This window comes from Zingiber officinale, chromosome 3A (genome assembly GCF_018446385.1).
Source record: "Zingiber officinale cultivar Zhangliang chromosome 3A, Zo_v1.1, whole genome shotgun sequence".
NCBI classification, from domain to species: Eukaryota; Viridiplantae; Streptophyta; class Magnoliopsida; order Zingiberales; family Zingiberaceae; genus Zingiber; species Zingiber officinale.
In genome coordinates this window covers 2,028,327-2,054,387 of record NC_055990.1, presented here as the reverse complement: position 1 = coordinate 2,054,387, position 26,061 = coordinate 2,028,327, and the positions used below count along the sequence as shown (strand labels likewise).

Below are 26,061 nucleotides of genomic sequence, written 5' to 3'. Positions count from 1 at the left end.
CACATTTTAAATATTTTCAAAAGGAATATTCTTTTAATATATATAAATATATATATATATATATATATATACACGCTTTTCTGTAAGTGTGAATATTTTGTCCGAGGTCCGGTGGGTCGAATGACGGGCCGACGGTAACTGGAAATGGGCCGTCCTATGCCGGCCCATGCGTAGATTCTTTGTCTTTCTCTCTCGGCTCAGAACTGATAGCCCTTCTCCTTGCTGGTGTAGTCAAGCGGCAAAGGAAGAGCAGAAAGACCATCAGATTGGGGCAGCTCGATCTCTAGGTTTTCCACCCTTTCCTAATCAATGGATAGTTTCGCGCTCCTTTCCAGATTCTCCCTTCTTGCCGCGGGTCCAAATCCCCACGAGGTCATCAGCCGGCGGCGGCCTACTCCTTTTTCCTTTCCCCCTCTACCTGCGAGAAGAAGCAGAAGGGTAGGAAGCAGAGGAGGTCCTGGATTCGTTACTTTCGCTCTAACGAGTGGAAGCAGCGATCGAGCCTCATCTAGTATTGGTATTGCCTCGCTTCGTAAACTACTAGATCTTCAACGAGCCGTAACTTAGCTAATTGTTTCGGGTTTTGCAAGTCTCTCTTCCATTAAGGGGTTAGGTTCCTCGTATCTTAATTTGACAATTTCTTTTAAATTGTTCATATTAGTTTATCTCTGCATAGTTTGACGAATTCTTTTTTATGGTTAATTTTGTTCGACTTTGTGAGTGTAAATGTTCTCGCTGCATCTGCTTCTCTTAAAAATTGTTACTGCCTTCTCTCTGAGTAGATGTGGTTTACAGACGTACTACATCTTATTTTATGTAGGGAAAGAGCTCAATGCGCAGTTTTTTGCTAGTGTTACGTCTTCAGGCAACGGCCAATTGACAACAAGTAGCGCAAATGCCCCAATTCCTGTGCTGTCATCATCGTCATCCATGTATGTCCCGTAGGCATTTTCGTTGTGTTTGAAAATGAAGGTTTACTCTTGGTTGACACTGAAATTGAAGCATTTGCTACTGGATATTTGTTCATGTTTCGAACTAATAACTTGTCGTTCTTTCTCACAGTAATGAGTGAACTTGTTTCTTTTATAGCATATATGTTTGTGATACTTGCATGACTCATCATTCCCATTTAATCCCCCTGGGAAATTGTAGGGGTTCACCACTGTTTTGGATTGGAGTTGGAGTTGGTCTGTCAGTCATTTTTCAAGTGGTGAGTCTGTTCATACTTCTTGGATAAGTTTTACTTTTGTTTTATGAAGATTTCTTCTTTATCTTACTGAAAAGCATGTTAATGGTGTGACAGGTTGCAAATAGATTAAAGGTGAGTCCCTTTGCAGCTTGTACCCTTTGTAAGATTATCTCTATCCTAAGAATCTTATTTTCAATTAGAAATGCTTGATATTAGAAATTTATTTCTAGATTGTGTGAATTTCTTTGGAAGTTGGCTTAACATGTTGTCATTGGTTTGTGAAAGTACACTGTCCAGGTCTCTTTTGGAAAGAACAAGATGATCTTCCTATCCTTAGAAAGGTTTTGCACATTCTTGGCTTCCTTTTTTAGTGCTCTGTATATCGTGAATAAGAAAATGCTCATATCATAGGGCAGTTATATCATGAAATAGGTTGAGATGATATGTTCATCAAGGGCACTAATATATTTTATGGTTGGAAGAGTTCAATCAGATAGAGGTAGACTTAATGAATTTGAATCTTCTTAATGGATTTGAATATTACTAGTGATATGCTTTGGCGTAGAGCTCAATGAAGTGTGAAGATTCAGAAGATAGCCTTGTTGTTTGGTTGTTGAAAAAATGTCTATTAGTTTTTCCCTCTTTTTTTCATCAATGAGAAGAGATATTGATAGAGGTTTCTCACTATTAGTTAACTGTTTTCTTTTTTCTGAATTAACTTTGGGCACAATGTTTGAATCTCCAGTTTATTGCCTATGATTATTGAACCTGCAAAGTAGTAAATAACTAATGGAAAAATGAATTATTTTTTGAAATGTGATTATTGTACTTGCAAACCAGTAAATATCACTGAAAAACATTTTTATTTCATTACAATTTCAATTTGTCTTCTAAATTATTTTATTTGCAATTGCAGTCTTTTCTACTTGCTTCTCTTGTGCCATTTGTGTGGGCACTGGGAACAATATAGCATGGTTGTCAATATTGGTATCAATATCAGGCATTCAAAAAACTTAGGTATCGGCTATATTGGATTGGTAAATTTGGTGGATCGAAATCAATGAAGAAAAAAAGAATAAATATGAAAAAGAAATAAGCTTGCTTAATAAATAAGATAATATAAAATATTCAAAAACCTAAGAATGATACATGCTATATTTGATTAAATATTATTATTAAATTTTGTTTACTCTGTAAATATCAGTGAAAACAAGATAAATAATCAACACCATCCCAATAAATAATTTAAATATTTAAATATACTATTATATAAGTATAATTAAAAATTGATGACTTCATCAATAACATTATAACAAATAATGTAATTACTAGAATCCAGATATTTCAATTGATCAATTTATTGTTAATCTAGATCTAGTTATATATTAACATATTTGTAGTCAAAAAACTTCTAATTGCATTTCGTATATATTGTGTAATTAAATCTTTAATTATATATCAGTGATATTTATTATTTGATAATGTTAATCAACAATTTAACCAATAATGTTAATTATATATTACCAATTTACCTATTAATTGTACATAATTAACAATATTAATTAATTAATTACATATTAATCAGCAATATAAAGTTATTAATTAATTTTGTAGTAATTAATCATTCCAATAATTAATTCGTCCCACAACAAACAAATGTTTCTACCAAGGTTTATAGTTTTGACGCGAATCAGAGTTTTTGACGAGAGACCATAGTGATATTATTTCAAAAAAAATATTGCTGCTTTAGTTGGATGTGAATAGGAGGTGGAGGAAGAGGTGGACGAAGGCGGAAGAAGCAGATGAAAGCAAAGGAAGAGGCGTATGAGGTGGAGGAAGAGGTGTAACTTGAAGAAGTCTTGTTGCGGAACCCTAGTCATGCTTCATTGCTAGCGGAGGAGGAAGGAGTTCTTACCATTCATGACCATGTCTTGTGCCTTCTCGTGTGCCAATTGGCAGACAAAATGAGAAATTTTGGCCATGCCAACCGTTACAGAACAAAATTTGAAATGATGGTTTCCACTTTGATATGTTCATTACCCCCTTCTCCCTCCAGATGACATGTTCCAATCCACTTTCCATAGTCTTCACTCTCACCTTTTTCCCACACTTATTCTGAATATTCTTATTTTGATAGACAAAAATATTATCAGTTATATAGATTATATTTTTGGCAATTAGTTGCTGTACATTCTTTAATTGTCATATATGAATAAATTATATAGTGTTGTATTAATTATTAAACAAATTAATTATCAAACAATATCTTAACTAAAAACAATGACATATTGAAATTTAGATTAAATTAATAAACATTATTAATTGAAACTGTTTCGTATATTAGAAAGTAGAAACTATGCAAGCTTTCAGCAAACATGGATCACTGAAGAGATCTCCTTCATCTTATCCTTCTGAATTTAGCAGCCATATGACTTAATGGCACCAATTCCTTTTCCTTCCAAGCCAATGCCTCTTCTTCAGTTCCTCTTCCTACTGAGAAATCACAGTTACGAGGTGTCCCAACCCTACCTGACTTCATTTTTCTTTCCTCCGATTGCTTGTGAGAGAAAGATCTTGGATTGATGTTGCACGACTTTGGGTGAAAAGGGCTGATTCCATCAATTCTCTTCCATTCTATCTAATTCATGCTGAAACTAATTTGATTCCCAATTCTTTTTAACGTATTCTTGCATACCTCCAAAGGATTGATAGCATTGCCCAATTCTCAGTCAAAATCAGATTGGTCTTTGCCGATCCCAATCCAACTCGGCCAATCCTTAGTGGGATCGTCCGAGTTTTCCTACAATGCATCTTTTTTTTTTTTTTTTGCCCTATCTTGATATTTGGACATGTACATGTGGGGGCCTTTGAAGGGGAGTCTTGGTGCAACGGTAAAGTTGTTGCCATGTGACCAAAAAGGTCACGAGTTCGAATCCTGGAAACAGCGTCTTGCAAAAAGCAGGGTAAGGCTCCGTACAATGGATCCTTCCCCGGGACTCCGCATGGCGGGAGCTTCGTGCACCGGGCTGTCTTTTTTTTTTTTTTACATGTGGGGGCCTTTGCATAATGTTGCAGTGCAGGTTTGGTATAAACAGTTATTTTGGATCTAGAAAAGCATAGCATGCACCTATTTCTTATTCTCAGCAAGTTTACAAGCTTCTGTATGTGAACTTTGTAATCAAACATGTCTTTAAACTTAATGGTTGAAATTGTGAATCATTGTCACAGACATATGCCCTTCAGCAAGCTTTCAAGACGATGATGAACCAAGCAGCACCTCAAGGCGAACAATTTAGCAGTCCTCCGTTTGGATCAAGCCCACCATTTCCATTTCCTACTACAATAATGCCTCCACAAAATCCCACACCACCACCACCTAAACATGTTTCTGTGCAGGAACCAGTTACAGTAGATGTTGCACCAACTAAGGTTGAATCAACCTCGTCATCTGAGGTTCAGGCCCCAAAAGAAGAATCACAATCGAAGAAATTTGGTATGCAGCATTGTAGTCAAGGCATTGTATTATTTTAATATTCTAGCTATAACTTTTGACAATGCGCTATTAATCTGCTTATTGTTCTGGTTGGATTAAGCTGATAATTCTCATGGCCATATAGGGAACTCACATAATTCTGTAAACATAATTGGATACTCATTTAGTTGCTGCGATGGTAGCCAAAATTTCATCACTAACATTCTGGATAAGTATTTTTAAACATTATTTTATTTATTATATTTGATTTTTAATCTTTTTAGTGGAATTAGTCTATTGTAGACAATATAGTCCTCGTGAGCTTTTCCTTCAATTAAGAGATGCATGAACCTTTTAAGTTGAAGATGATTCCTTCTTATTGTCATACCATTATCTACGAATATGTGGCTGCTTTAGTATATCAACAGTTGAAGTCAGTTTGTGAAAGCCAAAGGATCTCTTATAACCCGTACGTGTCATTATCATTATTGATAGTTTTCTTCCATAGTCTTATTTTACACTAACCTTCATGTCACGGGTTCAACTTCCACAAACATCAAACATCATATTAAAGACTTCTGTTGCTGCTTCATTTTTTTACTCAGGTCATGGCTTTTGCTAGCCAGAACTGTTACTTGTATAGGTCGCATTGTAATAAACGCCCATTCTTTTAACCCAGAACTATTCTGGGGTCCCAAACCTATCCTTAGTTAATCCAGCTTGTTCTCAGGTTTATGTTTTCTTTTCTTTTCTACCCTTTCTGAGCCTGCCATTGGTTGAGCAGGGTTATACTCAAATGATGGAGTTCTGCTGAGGAAATGTTTGATTAGGTTACAAATAACTACATCATAGTTGAAGGTCCAGTTATAGAAATGCTGGTGGTTCTAATTAAATAAGGTATCACATTTAGTGAATACACCATATTAAATTGGATAGTGTCCACAGCATATTTGGCTATAGTACAATAGACAACCCAAAGCTTCCAAATACTGTGTTAAATTTGTTAAAGAAACCATCCTTACTGAATCCCAAAATTTTGTTTAGTTGGAGCCAATAAACTAGTTTGAATCTCTGCTAGGGATACTCAAAGCAGAGTAGCAAACAGAACATTTGAGTCCTAAATTTAAAGGCATTGGACATGATATAAAAGAATTATGATAGAGATATTATGTTTTATACCTTCTATCTGTATGAGACATATTGTCTTATGTAAAATTCTGCAGCGTTTGTGGATGTTTCTCCAGAAGAACTATTTCACAATGAACGTTCCTTTATGAATGAGGCATCAAAGGCAAGCCCAATGGAGACTCAATCAGCTAAGGAAGTAAGTATGCAATGCTAGGAATAAGCTATGTTGTATTTCGGTATTATTGTTAATTTATTGCTGAATTATTATCTTGTGCCTATTGAAGATACAAACGAATGGAACTGTAAAACAGAATGCAAGTTCTTCAACCGAACAACCTGATTATCGTAAGTGACATTGGATGATTTTTTTTGTTTTGTTTTTCATGTATACATTTATTTATACATTTTCCTGCTATCTACTGCACATTGGAGAAGTTGTGGTTCAGGTCATGTCTTACACTTTTTTTTTTCTTTTACAATCAGAATTTTCTTGGAGAGTGCCATTTTCTCACGCATGTATAAGTTTTCTATTGAAACTGTCATCATATATAGTAGTTGAAAATTATGAAATGCATCTGCACAAGAGCTTATTTTTTATCAAGGTTTTTTATTCATTAGTACTTGGATTCATAGTCAAACATCAATACATTACCTGTATGGATACAGTTGTATAGTCAAACATCCATTCACTCATACTTGGTTCCATACCTTGCCTGTATCAACTTGAGTAGTTCCATTTCTCATAATTTTCTTATTTACTTTCTCTCTGGTTTTTTAATCATATATCTACTGTATATGTTTGATAATCTAAGTTTCTCAAAATTTATTTTTGCATTTCTTTCAACTGTTATTCATGATCAGGAATTTGGTATATGCTTTGGTCATGTAAATTTAATTTTCTTCACTGTTTTCTAGGTCAATCATCATCTCCCTTATCAGTTGATGCATTGGAGAAAATGATGGAAGACCCTACCGTGCAGAAAATGGTTTACCCGTAAGCTTCATGCTTATTGCAACCTTTTTCTTTTCATCCCTTTAGGACAGGTGGTCACTCACCTTTTCATGTGCAATGAAGTTAAGTTGTTTAATAGTCGAAGGTTTACTTTTTCTTGAGGGTTATTGACATGAAGTCATATGACTGGCCTTCTAGAAGCAAAATAACCTTTATAGTATCCCACCTGTTTAATTTCTGGGTGAGATACTCACTGTGTGAGAGTTGTTACTGCATCTATTGCCTGTAGCTTTTTCCTTTGATTTTGATTGTTCAAGAGCACGAATAGTTATGATCTTTTCGAACTAGACTTGCCTTCTTGTTTCCAACGTTCATCCTCAACATATTCTTGATTGTATTCCTTTTATTATCATATTGAATCACTTCACAAATACAACACTACTGTTCATGTTTTCACACTCCTATTTGGCAGCTATTTACCTGAAGAAATGAGGAACCCAGAGACATTCAAGTGTATGTGTTCATTTGATTTGCTAAAGAAGTTTGGCTCAGTTTTTTTATAATTTTAAATGAACATTGTGGTTACAATATGGTCGTAAATTTTCAGAAATTACTAACAGATTTTTGTTATTGCCTTTTGATAGGGATGATGCAAAATCCTCAATTCCGGCAACAAATGCAAGATATGCTGTATGTCTATAATCTCTACTTCCAAAATCAAGTTTGAACATTTTGATTTTCTTTATTTTACAGTCTATTATATATGGCATTATACTTTTATCTTTTGTTGTACTTGTCATATTTCTATGTATAAAAATGTAGACTATTGCTTCTGTGTTTATGAAATTTTCGTTGCTTAGGAACAATATGGGTGGAAATAATGAATGGGACAACCGCTTAACAGATTCCTTGAAAAACTTTAATCTCAACAGTCCTGAGGTCAAGCAGCAATTTGGTAAGTCCAAGGTTATCTCTTTGTTTGTCCTACTACGTTCTATACATACAAAAGGAAAATCAAGCTTGGATTCTGGCATATAGTGATTTGTCTCAGATGCTCATTTGACTGCTAAAATGGAAGTATTGTTTCAATGAGTTGTTCTATTGATTCTCCATTTCAATTTTTTTTCTCTTGGTATTTGGTTTACTTGTTAGAGCATAGGAAAAAAAAGTGCTCCCTAGGTTCCTGCAACATCGTGGAGGAAACCAGGAGCACTGAATTGCATATTGGAGTTTGCATGGATTGAAACTTAAAAATCAACTCAACAACTTGAAATGTTAGTAGTATTTTAACTTGGCTATAGTATTCATATCAATTTTCATTCATTAGCCTTTCAGAAAACTACCCTGCATATTCCCTTTACTCCCCTTGGTTGCTTTTCCTTTTTGTTGTTTTCTTCTGTTCTTTACTTCTTGCAACAATGGTTTTCTTAGATTACCATCTCTTCTGGCTTTTTTTACTTGTTTGATTGTTTAAAAAAGTCAGTATCTAACTGTCACGATTCTTGGCTGGCCTTTTCATGTGGTCTTATTTCTAGAATCATACAACTGAAGAAACCAAGACTATGCCTTATTTGTTGTTTGAAAGAATTAAGCAATGAAATTTCCAGGTGGTTCTGAATGCCTTTATGTGCCACATATATTCAGGGTTAAAATTGCCCTTGCATCTGATTAATCTCATATACAAGACGCAGTGCACACTGTCCGCTCTCCAGGAGTAGGATTCAGAAACATCATCTACTAATGTGCCAACTTAACTTGCTTGAAATTTACATGGTGGTTTTGTATATCTACTTTATCATTCATCTGACAATCAGGAAGTCTAAACTATGGAAAACCATGGAATGGAAGTCTTGTTCTTTCATATTCTAGTTTGTTGGGTCTGTTGCTAAAATATATTCATCTTATATTTTCAGAACAGATAGGACTTACACCAGAAGAAGTTATATCTAAGATAATGGCCAATCCTGATGTTGCCATGGCGTTTCAAAATCCTAAAGTGCAAGCTGCCATATTAGATGTATTCTTAAATACATTTCATTTTCTTGAAGTTTCTTCTTTTATCCAATATCTTAACATATTTTTTGATTAAACAGTGTTCTCAGAATCCACTTAGCATTGCAAAGTATCAGAATGACAAGGAGGTGAGTCATACATCCTGCCATTTAGCTATATTTTGTTACAATTGTGGTCAATCTTTTTTGGCTCTTCAATACCAAGGTTACTTATATTTATAGGTGTAAGATGAATACTGAATGTCTTTTACGAATTAAACACTATCTTAGTTCTATCGGAAATTACCTTTTTGATCTGGGAGTTAGATGTGCCTTTATGTCCATATATCCTTCAACTGCCCAGTCTCTCTACTTGAGATTTTTTACAGTCATCTGAATAGAACAAGCTGCTCCTCTCATTTTCAGGTTCATGTAAATATTAAGAGGAGGATCAGTAGGCCTAAAGAACATTCTGTGGATTATGTTATGCAATCCAGCTCTTTTATTTCTTTTAAAGCTGTTAGTCGTAAATTTACTGGTCTGGATACCCATGCTTAATTTTGATTTCTTGGAATTTAGACCTAAAGAATTTCATTATGGTTAGTTGAAATTGTTCTATAAATAAAAAAAAACAGATACCGGAGGAAAAAAAATCTATATTGAATCATAAAACTTTATCAAAAAATATGAACCATGACTAACATTGTAGTGTCACACATTACAACAGAAGAAACAAGCAACAATTCTCTTGTACGAGTATCTTTTGCTTCAGCAGTAGGGTTAGTTATTTTATTCCATTGAGTCCTTTCGCCCTTTGAATTTTGCAACTGATGCTGCACTCATATTTTTGTTGCCCATATAACGACAGAATGACCTATAAAGAATCAGTAGTAGATGTGAGCATCTTGAAACATAGAATCAGTCATTTTGAAACATAGAATTGCAGTTTGTCATCTCCATGAATTTTGTTAAATTGACAATTTGTCCTGTACTTATGAATCTTCACACCCATATTTCCGTAAGCTGTATTATACTCTTACATTCTCATGATTCACTTGTCCTAGATCATGGATGTGTTCGCAAAGATCTCAGAACTCTTTCCTGGTGCATCGGGGTACCCATGAACGACTCATTAATTCAAGGTTGGTAGGAGAAATTTTGTTGGTTGCCAAAAGGATGGCGCGAAAGGCAACCTGAGTGCTTACCGTAGATCCTGGAAGTTGGTCTGGTGTTTGAGTCTGGTTATTCACATACTAAAATATGTGATTAAGGTAACCTCACACTTTGTTCCTTCATGAAAAACAGCATTACATAGTTTGGAAGGACCCTTGGAACTTAGTTAATATCTTCGTGTAACACTAGGTTTAGTTTCCCTTCCTACCATATGTCACAACTCACAACTATGATAGTAACGCGTGATTTCTCTTTTATAAGGCGAGGTTTATGAAGAAATAAGAATGGAACTTACATTTTATTTTAGCTTGGCAATTAAGGTGGAAGAGGATAACAAAAAATTAGTATTGATGAGAGTAGGGGTGGAAATTCGGATTCGGATTTCTGAAACCCAACCGGATTGGGCCGGGTAATTATTTTAAAGTCTTATAGGGTAGGGCTCAGGTAGAGTTTTTCCTAATTTTATAAAATTATAATATCTAAATTTTATAATTTTATCTCTTTCTACTTGTTTTGTCACATAAAATTCTTATTTTTGTTATGGGTATAAAGTTTTCTCATTTATTTTACTAATATATTTTTTTTAAAAAAAATTACCTGATACTTGACATCCGGTATCGATATTATTCGGGTACCTGAATTATGAGTACCTGATCTAGTGATTGGATATTATAATTATCAAAATTTGATAAAATACTATCCGCGCCCACTCCTAGATGAGAGGTTGAGAAAGCGTGATCCGTTCCGCACTCTCAACAAAGAAGGAGAGCAGATCCTCTGGTTGTAAATTACGAATAAGAGATGATTTATTATATGAGGATCTTTGATTTGGATAAATCTCATCTTTAAATAGGTGAAGTTTATCTAAATCAAGAGTTCATATCAATGGATCATCTTGATCCGTAATTTACGGACCAGATATCTTTTTTTTTTTTTTTTTTTTTTTTTTTTTTTTTTTACAAAGAAGCCGCCTAACAAAAGTTCAGAGACCTAATGAGGGTTGTGCGCCACTTCATCCTTTCTGTTGTACGTGGACTATAGGACAAGTCAAGTCATACGACAGCAGTTGACTATTCGAGCACCTACTGCTACGCCTAACACCTAACTCATCGCGAGGGCTGCTTTAGCTAAAAAGAACGGCCATCGACTCAACAAGTTTAGGTGGCCGGCTGGGTAGATCAACTGCAGACAATTAGTCCAACCATGTGTACCTTTTTTAGCGGGAAGGAGAGTAGGTGTACGCAGTAGGTGGGAACTAAAGAAGAAAATACTCGACCCAACGAAGCCAAGAAGCATCATAATTGCTCAGCCATTAACCTCTACAACTTGTTCTCTACCGAGAAGAAGACCAGCTTGCAGCCATGGCTTCTTTGCAGTCCAACCTCCTCCTGCTGCTACTTGCCGCGGCAGCAGCGGCGGCGGCAGCGGATGAGACGACGACGTCCGTGCGGTTCTACATGCACGACACGATGAGCGGGTCGAGCCCCAGCGCGATGCGGGTGGTGCAGGGGCCCAACTCCACCGGCCTCGGCTTCGGCAACGGCTTTGGCGACGTCTACGTGGTGGACGACCCACTGACCGAGGGGCCCGCCGCCGACTCCGCTTTGGTCGGCCGGGCGCAGGGGTTCTACGCCTTCGCGTCTCAGCGGGCCGACGCGGCGGCGCAGCTGGTGTGCCTCAACCTGGTGTTTCCCAACGGGAGCACGGTGGCGGTGATGGGGCACGACCCCATCTACGCGCCGCAGCGGGAGCTGCCGGTCGTGGGCGGCACCGGCGCCTTCCGCCTCGCCCTCGGCTACGTGCTCGTGAGGACGCACACGCGGAACACCAGCTCCGGCGACGCAGTGTCAGAGTGGCAATTGCACCTCGCCGCGAATAGTTCCGCACAGATTGACCCTTCCTCCACCTCCACACCCTCCTCCGGACCATCATCTAGAACTGCCACTCCTTTCCCTTCCTTTCATTTTTCTTTATTCTGCATCTTAATCCTCCATATTCTGAGTGCTTCTTCCTCCTCTTCTTCTGCTACTGCTCTGCACTCTTCGCTTACCAATGTCTCCTCAAAGAGCATCATGCAAGTAATTTTGAGCATCACTTAGATCTGTTTATATGTGGCCTTTTGTTGGGCTTGAGATGAGGCTTAAAGTAAAAATTGTATGCTTGGCATGTGTTATCAGCAATGCAGATTCTTCCGTAATGATCCCATAATCAACTTAAATAAGCTTATCAAATGTATCCTTTAGAATTTACCCATGATATGATTGCCTTTAGAAGTGGCACACAAAATTTGTTTCTAGCCTATTAACATCTGCATTGAAAAAGACTTAATGCATCACCATTTAGCAACCAAGCAAGATATTGGAGCTTGTTAGGAAAGTGTGATGAAATGCTGCAAGGAATCGATCAAGCTCGGAGGCCAATGCTTAGTTTCCCTCACATATGAGAGATCAGTATAATGAGGATCCAAAAGAGTGGCAATTGTAAACTGGTTCTCAGCAAGGAGTGCAGCGTGCTTGTCAGCATACAATGCTGCAGCTAGAGCTGCATGTATCTCTGCAAGATGAAAGATACCTGTTATAAAAACTTGTAAAAGATCATGTATTGTAGGAAGCATAAAGCTAATCTTGAAGAAGTACCTGGGTAGCCCTTTAGGGAAATTGAAACATCCTCCATCTCAGCAATGGCCTCGTCTCTGTCTCCAATCTCATACAATAACAATGCCCTTCCAACTCTTGCATAGTCTGAGAAAGCAAAGTCCTTGTACTCTTGAACTACCTAAAATGACAAAAGAGTTACATATTTTAATCAAAGATCTGTGACCTACATACCAGAAGGTGTTCTTCTCAAAGAGGTTTTTGTTAACCAAGAAGCACTTTAAGTGAGGTTTCACATCTTGTTTCCATCAACTTTGAGAAGGAAGTCTAGGGAGGATTGAATGAACTTTTGCATTAAATTTCAGCGATGGCTTATCCCAATTTATAACTACTTTTGGATTCTCTCCATGGAATAGACTTAGGCCAAATCATGTTGTATTGCTTTTGTTCTTTTCGTATGTATTTGTGTTTATCATCTTGGTAATTGTAGGCTTAGGTGCACATAAAGTGTCCAGTGCATTCCCTCTACCACAAGAGACCAAGAGTGTGAGTGCTTGTGTGTATTCGGTTGATTGTATCAAGAATATATGGGCAGTAGAAATACAACAAATACAAAAAGAACACAATGCTAACATGATGAATGTTTTAGGTTTTCAACAACATAGCCACAATTAGCACTGAAAAAAAAACTATATTTTAGGTTTTTCATGGTCTGTTTTATAGATCATATCAGTCATACACAACAAGGCTATAGGTTTTCACCAAAAAAGCACTCTAAAACCTTGAGAGACTCAGGATGAATGTTGAGGTATTGGGAGACTGAAAATCCTGTAGAGGGGTCAGTTCTCGCTTTCTCCAAATCTGTTTGTGCTTTTACTCTCAAATTATAAATAGACTTAAATATACTTGAATTCACTTCATGGGATAGACTTAATGCTTGCCAAATCTAGGTGTGTTAGGCATGAAGATTTTTAGCCACTAAATCTTATTGAAATTGACCATTAACCTGTGGCTTTTGGTGATGTAAATGCTAAAAATAAGTGCTAGACAGGCCTCAGTCCCAGCAACATGTGCAATCTCTGCTTCCCCAAAGGGACAGAAGGGGCGCATAGCAGTAAAAGAAAAGAATTACCAGAGTGAAGTAGTCTAGGGCTCGGGAGTAGTCCCCCTTGGCCTGGAGGTCACGGGCGAGGTCGAGCAAGCGGACGGCGTCCGATATCCGGAGAGAGAGGGAGGCGCTCGCGTTCCTCTCGCGCTGAGTGACAGGGTCGAAGGGCGGCGGGACCACGGCGGCGGAACCGCGGCAAGCGAGGAGGAGCGCGGCGGCCGTGGAGAGGAGGAGGCCCCTCCTCCTCCTCCTCCTCCTGGAAGCAGCAATCAAGGAAGGAATCGAGCATTTCTGAGCGGCCGAAGAGCGTACGAAACCAGGAGGAGAGAGGAGAGGAGCAACCGCATTCACCATCGCGACGGTATCGAATAACGTTGCGTGGATCAAATTTCTTCACTTAAATTGATTTTTTTTTATTTCTTTTAAAGATACGGTCAGGAAATACTTCAAACGCAAAAAAAAAAATAAAAAAAAAATAAAAAAAGAGTTATTAGTAAAAAGAATTAAAGTCTGACCCTGAATGAATTTAGAAAGTTTATGCTCACCCTCAACTCGAATAGTTCTTGAGATTTGCAGGTTACTAAAAATCAATTGATTAACAAAGTCAAATGGAGATTGTGGCATTGAAATGAGTTTCCATTCCATGATTTGCTCCCAGCTCGCTATCGATCTCTTCTCTTGTGTTCTCCATTTCTTTACCATGGGATTGTTCTGTTCCAAGAAGTCCTCTGCAGCAGACGATCCTCCATGTGAAGAAGATGCACACTCAAAGACTAGCACGATTGCAAGAGGTAAGCAATCAGATGCCTCAGGAAAGAAGAAGGGGATGCCAAAGGCAAGTTCTTTTTAGGTAGTCTGTTTGCCAAATGCCAAAGGCAATAATTCAATAACTCATTAAGCTATATATGTTGTTGAGGAGTGGATTGTTTTTGCATAATAATAATAAGATCATTCTCTGTCAATTTTCCAGATTGTGCTCGGACACTATTTCTCAGAAGAAATTGAAAGAAGAGGCACCTGGTGCTATGCAACAATTGATGGCACCAGTTCAGACCACAGCTGTGAGTATTCTGATGTTATTGTTGAGTAACAGGTTCAATGGAACAATTATTAACTGAATTAGATGATATTTTACTCCTATGCTAGTTCAAAAAAGGGTTGGTTTAGTTTCATGTTTGCCCATAAAAAAATTCAATCTGACAGCACCAACTAAATCACATTGAAGATGATAAAAGTACATATGGATCATAATGCAAGACTGACCATTTTGAAAGGAAAAAAAAAACCCAGAAAATAGAAGACCTAAAGCACTCGAATTTGTGTTGATTCATGAACTGTTAATATGATTTATTAGTTTGGCAGGTCTGTATAAAATTATTGCTAACTGCTATTTGGCTACTTTTCTGACCTATTACATATATATCTTAGATCCCTTTTTTGAATTTTCTATTTCATAGGATCTGTACAATGAGATGTATGACTTGGGTAAATTTGAGCAATATTATCAGCAGAAACTCAAGGAGCAGATTGGACTTCCAGTTCATAGAGGTAGAATACTTTGAACATCTAACTGCCTGAATTCTGAAAAGAATCAAATAATTGTAGGTTTAACATGATTGTAAATTTAATCTATCGGAGACGAGAATGCTGATAAAATGATGTGTATTGACATAAAGCAAGAGTTGAAAAACCAAAAGAAGCATGCGAAAAGCTTAAAGAAAAAGTCACTGTGGCCTAAGAGTTTGGAAGAGGTAATCTGGTTCAGTAATTTTCAGTGTGAATGAATGAACCATTGCAAAATAGTTTAGGAAACTTTCCGGTATATTTGGTGGTTACGACTGACAATCTTAGTTGCAGATTGTGGCAACACTTGTGGATATTGTTCATTTTTACACTTGTGGAACTTCAGACTTATCGGCCATTGCGGATCACAAAAGAGTTCTCTTCTATGCTGATGCAGCCTGTGAACTCTTCGGTGGGTGTGGATGTCAACAGGATGAGAAGTCTGGACATTGCTTCTTTTTTTTATTAGCTGTTCACTGAGCTTCTGTCTTTGGGAATTGTGGTCATGTTAAATTGAGAATTTTCAAACTATACATGCAACTTATTGAACATGAATGACAGATACAAGTTAGATGAAAAATAATTCGGCAATTTACCAAAACACGTACTACGGTTAATGTATTTATCAAAAAACGCATCACAGTTTTGTATTTATCAAAAGACGGAGTTTACCAAAATCAATCCCCAGATTACTCCTCTGGCTAACCTGGCAACCGCCTTTTTCAAACACATTTTTTCAAGCATCCAAGCCGAAAGTAGAATAGAAAAATAATTTGTGGTTCGGATACACGTCTTCTCACCGTCTCTCTCCCTTCGTCCCTCTGTGTGGTGTTATAAACTTGAAAGAAAAAAAAATATGAACCCTGCGCTTGCCATTACTGCTCGTGGTGGTTGGCGATTGCAATAGACCAGTTAGGTTTATGGCATAATTGCGTAAGAGTTGCTAGAGGAGACCAAGGACAAATTAAGTTAAGAAGGTCAGCCGAGAAGGACAAACTTCTTGCAAGAGGGAAATGAGTAGAAGCACACATTTAAAGATTTAGACATGTATGTATGGATTTATTTACTGTAAAATAGGGTAGTGAAGGTAAATAAAAAGTACACCATTTGTCTGTGAAGGGTGGCAGCAAAAAGTGGTATTATGGTTAATTTTGGTTGTGTGGGGAATAATATTCAATAACACCTGAATTATGATGTAATAGAAGACTTAATCGATTTAATTCATGTTAGTTTTTGACGTTGATAGTTAAGTTTGGCTAGGGTTTAGTCAGTAGTGGTCCTAGTTTACAAGAAGTATCTGCTTCAAAAGTGGCTTGATATTTATGAGATCAGGCCCACGTAGAGCCTGATATCGATAATGTGTTATGTGGTTAAAACTTTGCTTTTACATCAGACCGTTCCTAGTTTGAGCAAAATTACAATTTAACTACAAAAAATGATTATGTAGTTGCAAATTTACTAAAATAGTTTTTTAATTTATTTATCAGGGATGATCATATAACTGACGAAATTCTATCTGAGATATGGAATACTCTTGATGCAACTTCTAGCATTGGACATGCAGATAATGTAGGAGAAGTATTCAGAACAAATATTCCATCATCTTCACAGTATACTTGTGTGCATAACACAAATAGAAATACGAGCAGTAATTTCACATTTGATCTAAATGAAGAAGCTAGTATTCAAGAAGATGAGGTTCTGAACCCGTGTGCAACACTTGTTGATTACTATGAGCCTAGTTGGAGTGAGGAGGAAGGGTATTATAACCGAAATGGAGAGGAAATGCAATGCAATACAAATGTACAAGAATTCTTTGCCGATGATATGCAGATTGAACAATATGAAATATCTCAAGAGCAGTATAGTGACTTAGAGGAGGAGTTCCCAATAGCTGATGATCCATATATTCTAAATTCTCGATTGCTCCAAAGGCCAATTGAAGAGGCAACAGATCAGCATGAATTTTTTGTAGGACAGATATTTCAGTCTCGACAAGAGTTCAAGAATCAACTTGTGAAGCATGCCATGGTTAAACATATGAGATATAACCCAGTTGACACTAGGAAAAATAAAGTAAAAGTTGTCTGCTTCAATCAACCGTGTAAGTGGAGAGTAGTTGCCAGGGGGGATGTCGAGTTCATTGTTACGAAATATATAAAGGAACACCAATGTGGCACCATTAGGGAAAGTGCTGATCATCAAGCATGCTCTTCATCCTTTGTAGCTTCTTTTGTTGATGAGCAATTTCTTGCTAATGAACAATACAAGCCAAGTATGATTATAGCAGATATAAAAGCCAGGTTCGGAGTGACCATATCCTACAGAAAAGCTTACATAGCTCGAGAGAAAGCGATGAAGAAAGTTGTTGGAGATTATGATCAAGCATATAGAGATCTTCCACTATATCTGCGTGAGTTAAGAGTAAGGGATCCTGAAACCTATGTTGCACTACACAGGAATGGGGACAATCAGTTCCAACGATATTTTTGGGGTTTTGGAGCTTGTAGGAGAGTATTTAGGTCTTATCTGCGTAAATTAATTGGAATTGATGCCACACACCTAAGAGGCAAATATCCAGGTGTGTTGTTGATGGCTACATCAATAGATGCTAATGACAATGTCCTCCCAGTAGCCTTTGGAATCGCTGAAGTTGAATGTGGGTCTGCATGGGAGTGGTTTCTGGATCATACGAAGAGATTCTTTAATGTTGATCCAGAGTCAATGAGTATAGTATCAGATAGACATCGTGGCATTATAGCAGCAGTTAGGAAAGTATACCCTACTGCCCATCATGCTTTTTGTTGCCACCACATGTCTTGCAATATGGTAACAGATACTGGCAGTAGGTCAGGTTTAGGATTGTTTTGGACAGCTGCTCGAGCAAACACAACACTACAATATGATCTCATAATGCAGTCCATGCTTGAAAAACATCCAGATGCTCATAAGTGACTTCAGAACATTGACCCTAAAAGATGGGCTAATGCACACTTTAGTGGGAGAAGGTGCACAATGCTAACCACCAATTGTGTAGAGAGTTTAAATGCTTTGTTCAAGGAGACGTGTGAACTTCCGATAAACAGGTTAATTGATAATACCAGAAGAAAGGTAGCTCAATGGTTCTGTAACCGTAAGGAGGAAGCGTCGAAATGGTATGTAGCGTTGACACCTCATGCTACCAAAGAAATGCAATCAAGGAGAGAGAAAGCTAGACGATATAAAGTCCACCCCTACTCTCAATCCGAAATGGAAGTAGAGACATGGGGTGCTTCATACATTGTTGATTTGGAGAGGAAATATTGTAACTGTGGGGAGTTTCAAATTTCAGGATTGCCTTGCTCACATGCAAATGCCGTCATAATTCACCGGAACATGCAAATGCCGTCATAATTCACCGGAACATGGATACACTCCCATATTGTGAGCATTACTTTCATTCACATAATTGGAAAACGACATACATGGATCGTATTTACCCCTGTCGAAGCAAAGAATTTTGGCCTAGGGGTGTCAACAACATTATAGTGCTATGTCCCCGTAGCCTTGTGCAGCCTAGTAGGCGAAAGAAGGCAAGGATCGAGTCAAAACATAATGGGAAGGTAAAAATCAAATGCAGCAGGTGCAAACAACTGGGCCATAATCGGAGGACCTGTAGAATGCCGCCAGCCCCTGGATCTTGACTGAATTGTAAATTGGAGGAGTTGAGGCATATGTTTTGTACGAAGTACATAAAGAGGTTTGTAAGACAAACAGTTGTTAAAAGTGATGTTTCTGTTATATACGTTTATGGAGTATTTAGTTTGTGTTACAGTTTTATGGTAGGTATGAGAAGTGTAAACCATCACCTGTAAGGCAGAAATAATACTTCACACCATATCTCCATTGTGTCAAATAAAAATGCGATACATTTCAATTCAACAGGAAGGGGTTCGTAATTTCAAAGTCACATTAATATGTAGTGAAATATAGATGTGTTAAAACATGCACAAAGGGAGTGTAATAATCCATTCCATAGGGTAGAAAAGAAAAGGTGTGCACTGTTCCGTGCCAACTGGCACGGAGCCATACTTCGTAATCCATGGTGTATAAATTATGTTTGACAGCATAAATACCATTTCCCCACCATGACCTTCACAGGGGACTTGATTTCATGAAAATCCAAGTAGGGGAGGGTCATCAGTGGGTTTTGGTCAACACCCACTGATGGACCTAGACACATCGGATTGGACCCATTTCAGCGCTAGTGGTATTCTGGAGTTGCAAGGACTCAGAATCTGGTGGCAAATCATTATTTAAATATTTATAGGTGCTGGGAAAAATTTAAAATACAATCAGCGTCCGTTGGGCCTGATATGCTTGGATATCAGGCCCAACGTGGGCCTGATATGAGTGCATATCAGGCCCAACGTGGGCCTGATATGAATATCATTTAATAAAACAGTATTCTATCTTCCCCTAATATAAACTCCAAGCATTCTTACAGGGGCCTGATCAAAATAATAAAATAACATCAATTTTAATAGTCACCTTCCATAGGGTAGAAAAGAAAATGTGTGCACTGTTCCGTGCCAACTAGCACGGAGCCATACTTCGTAATCCATGGTGTATAAATTATGTTTGACACCATAAACATAGGGTAGATTCTGAGTCCTTGCAACTCCAGAATACCACTAGAGCTGAAATGGGTCCAATCCGATGTGTCTAGGTCCATCAGTGGGTTTTGACCAAAATCCACTGATGGCCCTCCCCTACTTGGATTTTCATGAAATCAAGTCCCCTGTGAAGGTCTTGGTGGGGAGATGGTATTTATGGTGTCAAACATAATTTATACACCATGGATTACGAAGTATGGCTCCGTGCCAGTTGCCATTTATAAGTGCCAAGGCCACTTTGGGCCTGATATGCTTGGATATCAGGCCCACGTTGGGCCTGATATCCAAGCATATCAGGCCCAACGGACGCTGATTGTATTTTAAATTTTTTCCAGTACCTATAAATATTTAAACATTTATTTGCCACCAGATTCTGAGTCCTTGCAACTCCAGAATACCACTAGAGCTGAAATGAGTCCAATCCGATGTGTCTAGGTCCATCAGTGGGTTTTGACCAAAACCCACTGATGGCCCTCCCCTACTTGGATTTTCATGAAATCAAGTCCCCTGTGAAGGTCTTGGTGGGGAGATGGTATTTATGGTGTCAAACATAATTTATACACCATGGATTACGAAGTATGGCTCCGTGCCAATTGGCACGGAACAGTGCACACCTTTGCTTTTCTACGTATCAGGCCCAACGTGGGCCTGATATCCAAGCATATCAGGCCCAACGGAGGCTAATTGTATTTTAAATTTTTCCCAGCACCTATAAATATTTAAACATTTATTTGCCACCAGATCCTGAGTCCTTGCAACTCCAGAATACCACTAGCGCTGAAATGAGTCCAATCCGATGTGTCTAGGTCCATTAGTGGGTTTTGACCAAAACCCACTGATGACCCTTCCCTACTTGGATTTTCATGAAATCAAGTCCCCTGTGAAGGTCTTGGTGGGGAGATGGTATTTATGGTGTCAAACATAATTTATACACCATGGATTACGAAGTATGGCTCCGTGCCAATAGGCACGGAACAGTGCACACCTTTTCTTTTTCTACCCTATGGAAGGTAACTATTAAAATTGATGTTATTTTATTATTTTGATCAGGCCCCTGTAAGAATGCTTGGAGTTTTTATTAGGGGGAGATAGAATACTGCTTTATTAAATGATATTCATATCAGGCCCACGTTGGGCCTGATATCCAAGCATATCAGGCCCAACGGAGGCTGATTGTATTTTAAATTTTTCCCAGCACCTATAAATATTTAAATAATGATTTACCACCAGATTCTGAGTCCTTGCAACTCCAGAATACCACTAGAGCTGAAATGGGTCCAATCCGATGTGTCTAGGTCCATCAGTGGGTTTTCACCAAAACCCACTGATGGCCCTCCCCTACTTGGATTTTCATGAAATCAAGTCCCTTGTGAAGGTCTTGGTGGGGAGATGGTATTTATGGTGTCAAACATAATTTATACACCATGGATTACGAAGTATGGCTCCGTGCCAGTTGCCATTTATAAGTGCCAAGGCCACTTTGGGCCTGATATCCAAGCATATCAGGCCCAACGGAGGCTGATTGCATTTTAAATTTTTCCCAGCACCTATAAATATTTAAATAATGATTTGTCACCAGATTCTGAGTCCTTGCAACTCCAGAATACCACTAGAGCTGAAATGGGTCCAATCCGATGTGTCTAGGTCCATCAGTGGGTTTTCACCAAAACCCACTGATGACCCTCCCCTACTTGGATTTTCATGAAATCAAGTCCCTGTGAAGGTCATGGTGGGGAGATGATATTTATGGTGTCAAACATAATTTATACACCATGGATTACGAAGTATGGCTCCGTGCCAGTTGCCATTTATAAGTGCCAAGGCCACTTTGGGCCTGATATCCAAGCATATCAGGCCCTACGGAAGCTGATTGTATTTTAAATTTTTCCCAGCACCTATAAATATTTAAATAATGATTTGCCACCAGATTCTGAGTCCTTGCAACTCCAGAATACCACTAGCGCTGAAATGGGTCCAATCCGATGTGTCTAGGTCCATCAGTGGGTTTTGACCAAAACCCACTGATGGCTCTCCCCTACTTGGATTTTCATGAAATCAAGTCCCCTGTGAAGGTCTTGGTGGGGAGATGGTATTTATGGTGTCAAACATAATTTATACACCATGGATTACGAAGTATGACTCCGTGCCAGTTGCCATTTATAAGTGTCAAGGCCACTTTGGGCCTGATATGCTCTGATATCAGGCCCAACGGAAGTTGATTATATTTTAAATTTTTCCCAGTACCTTTAAATATTTAAATAATGATTTGCCACCAGATTCTGAGTCCTTGCAACTCCAGAATACCACTAGCGCTGAAATAGGTCCAATCCGATGTGTCTAGGTCCATCAGTGGGTTTTGACCAAAACCCACTGATGACCCTCCCCTACTTGGTTCTACCTGAAATCATGTTCCCTGTGAAGTTCTAACTGGGAAGATGGTATATCTGGTGTCAAAACATATTTATACCCCATTTCTAATAAGGTATTGCTCCGTGGCAGTTGGCACGGAACCTAGTGACGTGCTCTGGAAACCGACTGTTGGTCCGAGCCTATTTGATTTTTTAAACAATCCCAACCATTACCATGATTTCAGTTTTGAGAAGATAGAAATGGTGCGCATTACAACTTATATACATTGTCTCTTTCCACTGATAAGCACCAGCATTGCATTTTGTATTTTGTGATTTATATTTCTGACTAATCACTATGCAATATTATTAATATTCCAGTGACAGTTTCTAATCTTCTCATACACTACATACCACCGTATTATACAACAAAGACTACATACAAAGATATTAAAAGTCCTACACTACGTAATAATTGCATTTACATTCTATACAAGTTTTTGCCTTACAAGACTGATATTTAATCCAATGTTTGAAAATATTTATCCCTCAAAATTGCTACCATTACATCAATTCTAATCTTTTTCATGTCTCCTTGTTTGAAGTCCATCTTCATATCATATAGGAGACATCGAATGTATTGCATCACAAAGAAGCCACAGTCAACGCTGTAAAGAACAAAAGCATTTTAATTGTCAATATTTTTTTATCAATTATTTATATTCACACCTTGTGCTCGATTTACCTTGCTTGTTGTTGTGGACATTCAATTGTGCGAGAGACCCATCTATCAAACGGATAATGCCTTTCCAAGTTTGGATGAATAACAGCAACGTGCTCACGACTATATAATTTAAAATCTGATACCTGAAGATTGAAGAGGAAATTTTCATTTTCCATCAACTAGCATTTATATTAAAATACAAACAATATCATTATTATTAGATGCTCACCGCTGCTTCAAATTCATATTTGTATTTACTTCCACTTGCAAGAGAATTGTACTGATTGAACGTCATTGATTTGGTGTCCACCACCAGCAAGTGGAAGTGTGCATTATCACTGCACAAAGGTATAAATATATACCTTACCTCTTCATCTCGTCTATCCGTCTTTATCATGTGTTGGAAGGCAAACTTACTTGACGATTTCATTAATGACTACAAATATGCAAAGTCATACATACATAACCAACTAATAAAAAGAATTCTATTTTTTACTATAATCAAATCAATTCCTTACTGTGAAGAATGTTGAACAATATATTGACTTGTTGTATGTGCTTCCAGACGGGAATGCCCCCCTAAATAAAATTTTACAATACGTGTCGATTACATCCCCTCTTGTCAATATTTCTCCATTCACACTAGATAAAAGGGAATACAAATTTAAACAAAAGGATGGTTCCTCCCAAACTATATCATTTGTAAACTTACAAAGTAAACAAATCACAGATTACTTTTACAAATTTCTTTTTGATAACCTTAGCCCAAATATGTAATTAGATATGCATATATTATACTTTACTATTCAACTATTTAATTTACATACTTTATTTCCTCCAAGGCTTTTAACAAGTACGCCACCTCTTCGTCTTGTTTTTTTTTTCTTGGAAGACTTAAATTGCTTCTTCACATACTATGCATACAAACAAAAAAGACAATTAGATAATCCATTATATCTAACAAATTACAAAGAAATTTGCATATATCGTCTTACAGCAATTGCTTGTTTCCTCATTTTGTCATATTTGGCAAACATTTCTACATCCTTGTCTGTCTCTTCATCAGATTTATCTTCCATCATTTGTACAATATTAATTTCTTCTTCCATTTCATCCAAACCTATTTTTCCTTTCCCCTTGCCCACAATAACATATTCTTTGACAAATTTTTTTCCTTCTCCTATACTTGTAACTTTTTTCGCAGGCTCACTTATATGTATATTTCTACGCTGCCTCTTAGGTAAAGTTTTGAGCCACAATGGACTATCAATTGGAGTATCCCTGTAATCATAGCGACTTCTGTCACGTCCTCTCCTACTTCTTGTTGTAACACCTACAGGTTCAATTTGAGGATCGTCTACAGGCTCGCTATATTGAGATTCCATGCCTTTTTTTTTTCAACTATTTTAAGTAACTCTTTCACCCTCTCCTTCAATTGCATGTTCTCCATTGTTAGCTCTTTATTTATGTTTGCTTGAATAATGCAATTACAACAATCCTTATTAATCTGCCTTCCTCCTACACTCACTTCAATTTGTGATGCCTCCATTGCATGTGGACTGTCCTCAACGCCAGCAAGGTTCTCAACCAATGATCTTTCATCTTGGTTAGGGATTAGGTTAATCACTGTTGGTGCAACATCCCTCAGGTCAAGGTTGACCTGGGTGACCAAGCTGAGTCTTGGTTTGAGTTTAGATGTTTGACAATAAGAAATTGATTGAAAAAGAGTCAAGTAGGTCAAGGTTGACCGGATACTTGACAGGGAAGTCCTGGTGAGTGAAGCCAGGCAGAAGGAAAACCCTAGTGAGTGAAGCTAGGTGAAAGTCCTAGTGAGTGAAGCTAGGTGAAAGTCCTGGTGAGTGAAACCAGGTGAAAATCCTAGTGAGTGAAGCTAGGTGAAAGTCCTAGTGAGTGAAGCTAGGTGAAAGTCCTGGTGAGTGAAACCAGGTGAAAACCCTAGTGAGTGAAGCTAGGTGAAAGTCCTGGTGAGTGAAGCCAGGCAGAAGGAAAACCCTAGTGAGTGAAGCTAGGTGAAAGTCCTGGTGAGTGAAGCCAGGTGAAAGCCCTAGTGAGTGAAGCTAGGCAGATGGAAAACCCTAGTGAGTGAAGCTAGGTGAAAGTCCTGGTGAGTGAAGCCAGGCAAGGGAAAATCCAGATGGATCAAGGATGATCGGACATCTGGTGTTGGGAAGTCCAAGTAGGTCAAAGGATTGACTGGATACTTGGCACGAAGAAATACAAGTGGGTCAAAGGGATTGACCAGACACTTGGTGGGAAGTCCTAGCAGGTCAAAGGAGTGACCAGATGCTAGGCATGATGTACCAACAGGTCAAGGTTGACCGGATGTTGGTTTGAGAGGCTTGGAACTTGGTTTTGGGCAAAAACCAAGTGTTGGATCGATCAGTGGATCGATCCAGGAGCTGGATCGATCAGTGGATCGATCCAGGCTTCTCCTAAGCGAACAGAGAGCCTCTGGATCGATCCGTGGATCGATCCAAAGCCTCCCCGATCGATTGGGAACATTCGAATCGATCGGGATCCGACCGTTGGCGTCGATAAAGGCCGCAGGCGTTCATTTCCTTCGGCATCTCTTCTCCGATTCACTCCAGATCTTCGCCAGCTCCTCCACAGCACTCTCAAAGCTCGTGATCGCCAGTTCTTGAAGGTTCTTGGAAGCTCTCCGAGTCAAGAGGCGGATCAAAGCCAAGAAGAGAAGCTAGGGTTAGGGTTTATACTCATTGTAAGCTTGTAAGCTTGTATTTCTTGTATCCTTTCCCTCTCTTCTTGTGTTGAGTCTTGTAGGGCTTCTCCGCCCTTGGTAGTTACCATAAAAGAGAGTTTTATTTAGTGGAGGGTGTGTGTGTTGATGTGGATCCTTGGATTAGTCACCTCTTGTGAGGTGGATACCAAGTAAACCAACCGTGTTAGCGTTGTGTGATTGTTTCTGTATTTTCCGCTGCACATCTTTGAAGGAACAAGCAACGCCGAGCAACGAGCGAACGCGACGAGCTATTCACCCCCCCTAGCTACTTTTGGTCCTAACAATCACAACCTGTAAGAATATTAAACCACATGTTAAAACCATACTTTTTTACCAAACTATAGTCAAAGTATTATAAATTTACCTCTTCAGATGAAACTTGGTTAATCATTTCTCTCACCTT

The 26,061-nt window shown here is 38.2% G+C and overlaps 4 protein-coding genes across 10 annotated transcripts; 3 read left to right on the top strand and 1 right to left on the bottom strand.

Annotated features, from left to right (window-relative positions):
- Positions 1–208: 208 nt before the first annotated feature.
- Positions 209–10,165, top strand: LOC122050990 (protein TIC 40, chloroplastic-like). 2 transcript variants are annotated; one of them, XM_042611881.1, is made up of 15 exons: positions 209–517; positions 821–932; positions 1,153–1,210; positions 1,304–1,349; positions 1,475–1,530; positions 4,418–4,682; positions 5,885–5,985; positions 6,074–6,134; positions 6,705–6,783; positions 7,214–7,254; positions 7,386–7,431; positions 7,602–7,696; positions 8,655–8,758; positions 8,835–8,882; positions 9,797–10,165. In XM_042611881.1, exons 1-15 carry the CDS (start codon positions 310–312, stop codon positions 9,854–9,856), a joined length of 1,380 nt encoding a protein of 459 aa, XP_042467815.1. In that variant the 5' UTR covers positions 209–309; the 3' UTR covers positions 9,857–10,165. The 2 variants fall into 2 exon arrangements, with proteins under 2 accessions (XP_042467815.1, XP_042467816.1); XM_042611882.1 differs by lacking the exon at positions 1,475–1,530 and having other exon boundaries at positions 1,304–1,321.
- Positions 10,166–10,879: 714 nt separating this feature from the next.
- On the top strand, positions 10,880–12,042 carry LOC122050987 (dirigent protein 21-like). Its single transcript, XM_042611874.1, has one exon. The coding sequence runs from the start codon at positions 11,267–11,269 to the stop codon at positions 12,002–12,004; it is 738 nt and encodes a 245-aa protein (XP_042467808.1). The 5' UTR covers positions 10,880–11,266; the 3' UTR covers positions 12,005–12,042.
- A 59-nt stretch (positions 12,043–12,101) lies between these two features.
- LOC122050988 lies at positions 12,102–13,961 on the bottom strand. The gene is made up of 3 exons (XM_042611875.1): positions 13,632–13,961; positions 12,542–12,680; positions 12,102–12,458 (listed from the first exon to the last, which is right to left on the bottom strand). Exons 1-3 carry the CDS (start codon positions 13,959–13,961, stop codon positions 12,274–12,276), a joined length of 654 nt encoding a protein of 217 aa, XP_042467809.1. The 3' UTR covers positions 12,102–12,273.
- LOC122050989 (protein PSK SIMULATOR 1-like) lies at positions 13,833–15,750 on the top strand. 6 transcript variants are annotated; one of them, XM_042611878.1, is made up of 6 exons: positions 13,833–13,968; positions 14,266–14,457; positions 14,578–14,668; positions 15,065–15,155; positions 15,288–15,358; positions 15,459–15,750. In XM_042611878.1, the coding sequence occupies exons 2-6, from the start codon at positions 14,366–14,368 to the stop codon at positions 15,648–15,650; spliced, it is 537 nt and encodes a 178-aa protein (XP_042467812.1). In that variant the 5' UTR covers positions 13,833–13,968; positions 14,266–14,365; the 3' UTR covers positions 15,651–15,750. The 6 variants fall into 6 exon arrangements, 4 of the variants coding, with proteins under 4 accessions (XP_042467812.1, XP_042467811.1, XP_042467814.1 ...); XM_042611877.1 differs by having other exon boundaries at positions 13,841–13,968; positions 14,184–14,457; XR_006131293.1 differs by lacking the exon at positions 13,833–13,968 and having other exon boundaries at positions 14,023–14,457; positions 15,284–15,358; positions 15,465–15,750.
- Positions 15,751–26,061: the final 10,311 nt, after the last annotated feature.

Coding starts and splice junctions, on each gene's coding strand:
- LOC122050990 (XM_042611881.1), top strand. CDS start 310: ATGGATAGTTTCGCGCTCCTTTCCAGATTCTCCCTTCTTGCCGCGGGT. Junction 7,255..7,385: donor GAACCCAGAGACATTCAAGT/GTATGTGTTCAT, acceptor GCCTTTTGATAG/GGATGATGCAAAATCCTCAA. Junction 7,432..7,601: donor CAACAAATGCAAGATATGCT/GTATGTCTATAA, acceptor TTCGTTGCTTAG/GAACAATATGGGTGGAAATA.
- LOC122050987 (XM_042611874.1), top strand. CDS start 11,267: ATGGCTTCTTTGCAGTCCAACCTCCTCCTGCTGCTACTTGCCGCGGCA.
- LOC122050988 (XM_042611875.1), bottom strand. CDS start 13,961: ATGGTGAATGCGGTTGCTCCTCTCCTCTCTCCTCCTGGTTTCGTACGC. Junction 12,681..13,631: donor CCCTAGACTACTTCACTCTG/GTAATTCTTTTC, acceptor TTGTCATTTTAG/GTAGTTCAAGAGTACAAGGA. Junction 12,459..12,541: donor TTCCCTAAAGGGCTACCCAG/GTACTTCTTCAA, acceptor TTCATCTTGCAG/AGATACATGCAGCTCTAGCT.
- LOC122050989 (XM_042611878.1), top strand. CDS start 14,366: ATGCACACTCAAAGACTAGCACGATTGCAAGAGGTAAGCAATCAGATG. Junction 14,669..15,064: donor CACCAGTTCAGACCACAGCT/GTGAGTATTCTG, acceptor TCTATTTCATAG/GATCTGTACAATGAGATGTA. Junction 15,359..15,458: donor GGCCTAAGAGTTTGGAAGAG/GTAATCTGGTTC, acceptor TGACAATCTTAG/TTGCAGATTGTGGCAACACT.